Here is a 9,759-nt window from a genome sequence, read left to right as displayed (position 1 = left end):
GGGGGAGGGGTGAGCTTCTTTTCAAAATGAATGCTGTGAATTTTGTGAATACGTACTATGAAACAATAAATAAGGTCATTGTCAATCTGTATCATGGAGTGTATTTAACTGGCATTAAATCACCAAAACTACTGTATAAACCAAGCTAGTTTTCAATTTATTTTGTTTTTTGGAATTCATGTACAGTGTATACTGTCTCGAAAAAAAAAGCCTATGCTATCTTGAAAAGAAACCCATGGGCTTTTTTTTAGGCTAATTTTACAAACTAAAGAGGGGGCTTCAATGCAAGATGGGCTTCATCTCGTGATTAAGTCCATTAAACTTTAAATCGAGGTTTACGGTATTTATGAAATCCCATGGTGACAATAGTAATGATAAAGCATGAATGGTGAATTGATATTTATTACCGGTATGACCAGGGAACAGTTAAATTACAAGTAATTTAACCAGCTGTTCCCTGGTATGACTGAGTGGTATAATAGTATAGTGTGTGTTTCGAACCACAAACACAAAACTGTGATAAACAGAATTGAGGAATTGACAAGTGGAAAATTTGTGGTTAAATTACTTATTTTGTACTTGAAGCAATGAAACATGACACTTTTTTATAGGAAATTTTGCTTATTAATTATATGCATGTAAATCTTCAAAGTCTTCTTAGAAGTAAATCTGTAAATGGTTTGATAATTAATTGTATTGTGATCCATTGTGTCTCTTGTAAATAATGTTCAGACAGCCTCTCTGAAGCTATCTGACAGGATGTTTCGTCAACAGACAGCTTGCTGACAGAGGTTTCATCGACAGTGTCCATTTTAATTAAAATATGCTCGTCAACAGCTAATTCCACATATTATATCTTATTTGGACAAATTCAACAATAAAATTAATTCTTCCGACAATGTAAATTTGCCTAAATTGGAAGTGTTGGTCAAGACATTTAATTAGTTAATGTGACATGGATGATTGTGAATGGCACCGGTGGTATAATATAAATACATTATATTTCGTCTACACCTATCTAATGCATCCCTTAGTTAATTGTAGTAATCCTGATTCCCTTTTATTTAGACCAATATGCCAGTACTCTTCCGTTTAGAAGTTCCACTGTTAACTTGTTCCACCGTGTTTGGCAATATAAATCAATAATTAATAATATTTTTTTTATATCCTTTTCTATTGTGTGCAATGTTCATGTAGGCATATTTTTTTCTCTTGTACCATAATTTTATTAAATTATGTATAGAAACCGTAATAATTCAATCAATTCATCTATTAAATAATCTTAAAATATTGTTGTAGTCTTAAAGGAACGTTGTTAATTTGCAATATAGATTAATAATTAATTATTTTAATTGTTTAGGGCTTTTTATACATTTTTATTCCCCTTTCTATTGTGTGCAATATTCATGTTACTTCATGTTTAAGGGGCAGCTGACTCTTTTGAGGTACAGTAATTTATTTGCTTTAGATGTCCCTGACCATCGTTTTGTTGTTTCTTGTTGTTATTGTTCTTTTTATTGTTTATGGTCGAATAAATAAATGACATGAAAAATGAAACGAAATCACGTTATGAGATCACAGAATACATGGATTGCAGAATACATATTGTAGTATAGTACATCATGGGATTGACGGAGCTACGTAAGCCTTGTTAATCTTGAATAAACTTATTTTGATATGTTCATAATGCCAGATTGTTTCTTTCGATTAAGCCACCGGAAACAGATGGTGACCCAGGATTCACACGAACGCTACGCGCTCAGTAAGTCCACGTTCAGTCAGTCATGTTCATAAGGCCGTTATGAATTAACTGAATTTAATGTTTGAATTATTTACTTGCTAGTTAATACCTTTCATTGAAAAATTTCATTTTAACAAACATATAATAATACAATTTTTATTTGCACAGACTTAGCGGCTCATAATCAGTTTAATAATTTCTGCAATAAAACGCCTGTAAATCAATGGAATGAAAATTTGGCCCAAATTGGGTCATAATTCACTTACTTTGAAATTGAACAATCAATATTATAGTCTAATTCCTCTAGGGGTAATGTTTCTAACATCTACATTCTGTGTAATAGGCCTATTGTAATTTCAATTTTTTCGACCAATTTCTCAATGGTTTGTTAAATATATCGTGTATACGGTGTAATCTCTTTGACAGAAAAAATCCCCTAAAAGTAAAAAAATAAAATTGTTCATAGTAGCAAAGAAATTATCAACTTCCATTACGACAGAAGTAAAAGCAATTTAGTTTTTTAATTGACTTAAAAACGTTTTATAATTACTATGAAAATTAGGTATTCATCATCATCTTGCGATATGCATAGGCCTAACCTCTATTAATAGAATGTACCCGCACAACGACTTGATTACTGTATAGTCAATTAAATTATTATTCAATTATATAGGAACGTTATTATTTATGTGGCGGGTAATTGATGATAAAAATACTATCTATTATATTTATTAATTAAAAGCTATTCACTTTACTTAAGTCTATAAAAGTAAACAATTTACATACGTATTTATTTGAATAAACACCTTCTCGAATAAACGCCTCATAAAAACCTTTTTCAACAATAAACGGCCCAGGGAGTTTCCGGTATTCGAATACATACGTCATTGAAATTGTTTAGGTTTTTAGATCTATTAAATGTATTTATTTAAAATTGTAGGCCTATATACTGTAATTCACTTCCACACAACTTGTGTGTTATTTATCAACAGGCAAAATAGTATTGAGTTCGCCCCGATCTTCTTGACGAGTCACACAGTCGCTTCGTTGTTTTTTCATCCAAGTAAGTTAACGGTGATACGTAGGCCTATAAATCATGATTTGTACATCACAGTAATTTAACAGATTTTAAGAGAGTGACGAATGCAAACCCCGGCAGCAGCCAAATAATCACTAAGTGTGAAATCAATTAGGTAAGAACGTTAAATGGCTAAAAAAAACTCTGGACCCAAACCATAGTTAAGGTAACACTCCAAAGGCTTCATCTTTCTACCATATGCTATACCTCCTTCGGATCGAACCATAGATTCCCGGAAAACAATCTGAATCCGCCATTGAAGAGGCCTAAAGTTAGGCACTATCAGTGGTTGGTTAATTTTGTCGTCATTTGATATCACAATTTGCGAATCAAACATGCTTAACAGATTTTTTTCCCCCCTTTTTTGTTTAATGTAGTTGCTGCCAGCGTCGTGAGTCTTGTGTATATATATGGACGTCATTTGTATTTCGAAGGATATAGTCGCAGCGCAGATGACAGGTACAAGTTATAATAATAATAATAATAATAATATTGATTAGGCCTATTAAAATGTTCGCACTCGAATCGTAGTGAACCGTGGAAATGTACAGAAATGTATACCTTCAACAAAAAGTCTCTTCTAAGCTTTATAACGCCACGATCCCATACAGGTTAGCAATGTTTAACGGTTTGCATAATTCATCCTCTTTAACAATAAATCAGTGCAGGCCTATAATGGGATTCACTTACCTTATTAACGGTAATCATTCATCAGGGACAAACCAGTCCAAATGTGTGTTAAGTAGAGTTGAATAGCGTGGGGGCAAGATTCTTGCTTTCCAATCCCAGGGTGCTGTGCTCAATGTACGTGGCAACAGGACTTTTTCTCACGACAACTCCACGCCCCGAGCTTTGTTATGTTACCGGTAGTTGACTGTACTGTACTTGACTGTACTAGTAGATATCTACTGAACAGAATACCCAGTATAAGGGAAAAAATGAAATACATTCTTTCCTTTTTTTTAGGTTACCTGGTTTTAAGTTGAGTACGAATGCATTGAAAGCGTTGATTGTCATGGGAGTGACCGGTGTAACCCTCGGTAGTCTGAAATATTACGCAGGAATTGATGTAAAGAAATATGCTTTTGATGCAATTTCAAAATACTGGTCTTAAAAAACCGAAACAGGTTGTTGGTAGATTGCAAAATCATCACTGAGATCAAGAAAATGTATGACTTTGACCTGACATTTTAACTGCACTTTCATTGTGGCAGAATGAGGGAGAGAGAGAGACACACACACACACACACATACACACACACGATTTTTTGTTTTCGCACGTATTTGGAAACGTACTGAGTATTCAATACAATAACACGTCAGGTAGGACAAAACATCACTTTCCTGACGCAAACACATCACAATCACAATAGATAAAATTGTGAAGTTATGGATATTACCATCGAAACCGACGTCTGCAATTAAAGGATCTGTTCAAAATAATGTGTAATTAAATAAGGACGCTAATTTCTGCTTATTCAATTTTATTGAATACCTTTTACCGTGGCAAATTGAATAGTTTAATTACCTTATACATTGAAAATACCGCACCAAAGGATGATTTTTATATCGTAGTCGTCTTCCTAAGACCTACAGCAATAAAATGTAGCAAAACATTAACAGTTGGAAAGATACTTTCAATAAACTTTTATAGTGAGCCCTCTACGTTTTATATCTTTTTCTTAACTTTGACCATGGAGGTATATGATCGCCCATTTATAATAATATGTCTACCTACTGCCTGCATTTATCACAACAAATGTCTTCAACTCAATTGCCACAGAAAAATTATACAGAAGATAGAAATAGTACCAAGTTATAGGCTTATATAAAATTTGTCTGCTACTGGGGATTGACCGTGTAATCTACAGACTTCAAGATTCTAGAGCCGTATGTATTTATGTATATTTTAATGAATTAACTTAAAAAGAATACAACTGCTACCCATATGATAATAACAAGTTTTATTTAGGGTTTTATATGAACGGAATAGAAAAAGTATAAGAGAATACAGAAAAATGCAAAATTAAAATTATAAAAATGAAAAACTTTTAAAAAAATCTATTAACAATAACCAGGACCAACAGAATAGTAAAACCAACACCATTGAATATTAAATCTTTATTTAAGCGCTTTCATATATAGTCATTGTGATGTGATGTCATTATGACGATACTTGGCATGACGTCACATCAAACTATCAATTATAATTTGATAGTCTGGACAGAGCCTTACACCATCAAGTTTTATGTGACAAATTTGTGTGAATTGCCCATAGAGGCCTATGGACATGATGATGTCATATCACATCCAAATATAGTCACGATGATGTCATGTCATACCCATATATGGGCGAATTTCAGGTATTTGTCACATACAATTGCATAGTGTGGACAGAGCCTTAGGTGCAAGGTCGGCCAATGAATTTTTCACAGCTTGCCATATGGTGTCAGTATCTAACTGCCTATCACAAAATTCATTTTGAACATAAATTTGATTGATACATTATACAATTAGTTTAATAAGGTGGAAGTATTTTGACTTATACACATAGTACATCATCCTATACTAGTAACACCGGGTACACAGTGTGTCAGCCATGGCGTCGATCGTCATGGTCAGAGCAAGCGGCGAGGCAATGCAGTGGCAACAGGACCGCGACCGATCGGTTTTAACTAAGATCCGCTTGAACATTACTGCCGCCGAAAATCAGCATTCGATGCCGCGTCGTCAAGTGCTCCGACGACAAAGCCGCGATGGATTTAATTCATCAGCTGGTTTTGCAGACGGCCGTCAGCTGACTGACCTTCGATCGATCATAAGAGCGTAGCAGTCTTAGGAGTCTTGAAATGGGGGGGGGGGGGTGCGTGGAGGTCAAATGTGTGGCTCGATGACTGGTGAGGGGTGATAGCTAGCAAAATAAGGTGATTTGAGGTGATTTTTAACTACTTGGCCGTGATTGGGGGGAGGAGAGACGATTGCCACCGATGAGTGTGTCATCGGCTTTATAAACGTGTTTTAATGTCTGAACTCGTGACCCCTTTTGTCGAACTTAAGCCACTATCACACTCGCTGCTGATTTCTGAAATTTGATGCACATATTGATAAGCACGTGACTCTGACGAACTTAAAATGAAGGGAGACTGAAACCACTACTTCCACCTTTAGATTGCTAGAAAGAAAAAAAATGAGAGGAAGTGTTAAATGAGACTGTGATACTAATGATCAATTTAATAATAATTTGATAATAAAACTATAATATTAATGATGATATTGATAATTATTGTAACAATATTGTTGATTATGATGATGATAATACAGAAATAATAAAGATTAAAATCATAATAATAAAGATAACGTTATTGTTGATGAGGATAATTTGATTCCATCATGATTTTTGTAATAAGATTAAACGTTGTACACGTTTAAATAGCCATAACAGTTAGTAGGAATAATTATTATATAGATAAATAATAATTAGCATATTTATCTCCATTGCATCTATGACGCAATATCTTTGGGAGAGTCTCGGTCCTTCTTCTTTCCCATCATTACTACGCTTACGCCCCTCACTTTTCTCTATTCTAAGAAAAACTGTAGATGGTACCCAGTCGTTTTGTAAATCCAATTAGGTCCCGATATTGTTTGTTTGTTTTTATTGTCTATCAAGCTGTCGAGCAGTTAGGTTTTTGTGGGTTTACTGGGGTGGGGTTATGTCTATGATGTATTACTGACATGAGTTGGTTCCGTATCATTACGATTAATTTCTATTCTAATCAGTTTTAAAAAATCAATTTCAATCTGTCAATTGAGTCTGCTTTTCACAAAACGTTATTTTTTAACTTACCCTTCCTGCCGAACGCCCTTTCGATTTTCCAGATTTTGCTTCCCCACTGCTGCCACCACCCCCGCCACCGGACCACCATCCACCACCTTCTACTTTTCTTCCACCACTACCACCACGTCCTCCTTTTGATTCTTTTTCGTACTTTTCATACGGGTTTTTCTGGTGATAGCGATCTTGAGATTTTTTCTTTGTTGATTTAGCATCGTTGCCACTTCCAAATAACGTCCCAAATGTTGACTTTTTAGGCGTCTCTCGGCCACCACCTTTTGCGCGTGACTTGTTAGGCTGAGATTCATGTTCTGCTAAATAAGCATTGTCTCTATGAGGTTTCTTATCGGAAGAAGATTTAAATAGGCCTAGGCCCTGTAATTTAGTTTTTGCATCGCCTGATTTTTCCTTAGATGGGGGATGGTGAGTATGTCTAATCTTAATCTCTTCCTCGGAATCGTAACCACCAGGAATGTGTGGTGGATCTCCGTGGTATCTATCCTTGGACTTGCCCCTCTGTTTGGTAACACCTTTCTCTTTCGTACCTAACATGTTTGAGATTAGGCCATCACCTTTATCTTTTTTATGAGGCTGTTCATCTGACGATGGTTTGAATATGCTCTGTAAAGTTGATTTCGCACCGTCTGATTTTTCCTCATGTGTGTGATGATGGTGAGTGTGTGATATCCTGATCTCCTCTTCCGAATCGTAGCCACCCGGAATGTCCGGTGGGTCCTCGTGGTACCTATCTTTCGACTTACCCCTCTGTTTGGTAACACCTTTCTCTGGTTTTGAACCGAATAAGTTTGAAAAGAAACCATCCTCCCCACTAAACATTTTGTAGGTCTACTGTGCAGAATCGGTCACCGTACATTCGCCAGACCTATCTTGATCTAGCGAAATAGTAAAATCAAATCAATTGTTAAACTACTAGGCCTACATGTCTTAAATAGAAATATAAATAATATTGTGTAATATCACAAGTTAATCGTTTATAGACCAGCATAGATTAGGAAATTTATCATAGGCCTATTCCGGATTTCCTAACTGCTGATTAGCTCTTATTTGTAAGCACGAGTGATGTAGAAGATACATGCTCTTTTTCCCGTTTTGTGATTGCTTTGTTAGAACAATTTGTTCTGTCATTTATGATTTGTTCAGCAACTGGAGGACTAAAACTGGCAAATAAAATAGTGAATTACAAAAACGAGATGGTGCCATTCTGCCAGGTAGGATATACCCGGGACCCCTACCGGTGGTCTACTAAACCGCGCGCTCAATATCTTGGCCTAGATAGACGTTATATAATGCCCACTAAATAAATAAAATAAGCCCATTTGACATATTCCTAGTCCTAACACCATATTCGCAACAGATTGTTAACTTACCTGTATAATCGATAACGCTACACTAGGGGTATAGTGATAGAGAACCGTCTAGTTATTAGCGTTGGCAGCTCCGAGCGTGTTTATCAAGGTTTGCGCTAAATCAAATTGTTGAACATAGATTGGGTAGACAAAAGTGCTCAGCTTAACGCCTGGTAATAGTCTGCAACGCAGATATAATATAATGCGTCATTATGTGGTCTATGCCTATGTTAATTGTTGTGGGAATGAAAACATGTCGATACTATTGCTAAGCTTTATACCAAAATTAATCAATAGGACGATAATTTGCAGCAACTAATCACGTCCCTATTATGCCACCCCGTTAACGTTTCGAAAACACAATTGAACTTTGTCTGGGTTGCCCAATATTAATTCAATTGTTCGATCAACTTCAGTCCCTTCATCATGATTCATTGGACCAATAAAGATGTATGCCATTCCCAAAGTCTTCTTACTCCGAAATTTAGTTGGATGTTCTGACAGTGTGACATTGGATTACATAATGTCATCACATGTAAACAAACGAGAATAATTTAATGGAACTACAGAACGTTTATTGAAAAACAATTTAGTTCGATAGAGAAGCTTTGTAGCACCTCTATTTCGATTTGTTCTCAAACATTTCACAAAGTACAGGGCGTGGTAAGACATGTATTTCTAATACTAGTAAATTCACTTTTGTAAGAATACGGTAATAATATTATAATAATGATGATGATGACGACCACGGGGAAGAAGGCGGAATTGGTGCTGAGCGACGATAGCCACATAGGCGTAGGTAGATCCGGGGGGGGGGGAGATGGGTATATATCCCCCAATATTTGACAAGGGGGGAAGGGTGGTCCATTGTATCATCCCCCCAATGTTTTGACTATGCATGGGATAAAATGGAGCTTTACGCACTTCAAAAGACTGTCACAGAAATAATTTGCACTGTCTTATGCGCTTACAAAGATGAAAATTAGCATAATGTATTAATGTTAGATGTGCTTGCAAAGAGGGCCACATTTCACACTGAAGGGTGTGCACGACATCAGTATTCCAAGAATGTTTAAGGTTATATCGGTTGATGGGGAATTTATTGATTAGGCCTATAATAGCAAATTGCATCAATTTATTTTGCAAAAACAAGGTTTCAAGCTTCAGAGGGGGGGGGGTGTGGCACATGCTCTGTCCGCACAAGGGCACACATTGGCGCTAACACCAGGCACATAACAGGGGTCTTGGGTCAGAGTGGGTATTTATTTTTCAGGTTAGTAATTAACCATACACACCCCACCCCACTCCCCATATAGAAAACAATACGACATGACTTATCTTATTTATAATATAGGCCACACACGTGTGTTTGAAACTGAATATAAGCATTTTCATCATGGTTTTATTTCTTACAAACATATTCTTTCACCATCAATACACATTAAGGCCCTTCTTTTAGGTTTAAACGATCTATCTTAAATTTGTCTTTCTTGAGTTTGGGACTATTATGTGTTTAAATAACTTAAAAGGATAAACCTAAAAAGCCCTATAAAATGCGCGCGAGGCGCGCAAAATATTTTTGTGTTTTTAATTCTAATTCGAAGGAATTGATGAAAACTCCCTAAAATGTGCAATTTATAGAGGAAACTGGCCTACCGTAACAAGAAATGCGCGCAAAGAATTTGAGAATTTTAGGCACTTTCAGAGGATGCATTTGTCAAGGGGTGGGGAAAGAATT

At 35.9% G+C, this 9,759-nt stretch overlaps 2 protein-coding genes across 2 annotated transcripts; one reads left to right on the top strand and one right to left on the bottom strand.

Moving 5' to 3' along the window:
- Positions 1 to 1,712: 1,712 nt before the first annotated feature.
- Positions 1,713 to 4,484, top strand: LOC117109575 (microsomal glutathione S-transferase 2-like; the record flags this gene model as incomplete). Its single annotated transcript, XM_033251942.1, is given in 4 exon segments — positions 1,713 to 1,762; positions 2,734 to 2,804; positions 3,197 to 3,278; positions 3,786 to 4,484. Coding segments are annotated over 4 exon segments (351 nt in total), but the record flags the coding sequence as incomplete, so codon positions are not given.
- Positions 4,485 to 5,661: 1,177 nt separating this feature from the next.
- LOC117109574 lies at positions 5,662 to 8,346 on the bottom strand. The gene is made up of 3 exons (XM_033251941.1): positions 8,043 to 8,346; positions 6,667 to 7,547; positions 5,662 to 5,991 (listed from the first exon to the last, which is right to left on the bottom strand). The coding sequence occupies exons 2-3, from the start codon at positions 7,489 to 7,491 to the stop codon at positions 5,947 to 5,949; spliced, it is 870 nt and encodes a 289-aa protein (XP_033107832.1). The 5' UTR covers positions 7,492 to 7,547; positions 8,043 to 8,346; the 3' UTR covers positions 5,662 to 5,946.
- Between the last annotated feature and the right edge of the window lie 1,413 nt (positions 8,347 to 9,759).

The sequence above is a fragment of the Anneissia japonica genome, unplaced genomic scaffold (genome assembly GCF_011630105.1).
Source record: "Anneissia japonica isolate Jap-2015-1 unplaced genomic scaffold, ASM1163010v1 scaffold287829_len2072220_cov186, whole genome shotgun sequence".
Taxonomy (NCBI): domain Eukaryota; kingdom Metazoa; phylum Echinodermata; class Crinoidea; order Comatulida; family Comatulidae; genus Anneissia; species Anneissia japonica.
This window is presented reverse-complemented; position numbering and strand designations above follow the sequence as displayed.

Bases quoted from the DNA above. Each gene is read 5' to 3' on its own strand.
- LOC117109574 (XM_033251941.1), bottom strand. From the start codon at position 7,491: ATGTTTAGTGGGGAGGATGGTTTCTTTTCAAACTTATTCGGTTCAAAA. The intron at 5,992-6,666 runs GTAAGTTAAAAA...TTTTCTTTCTAG, and splicing joins AAGGGCGTTCGGCAGGAAGG to CAATCTAAAGGTGGAAGTAG.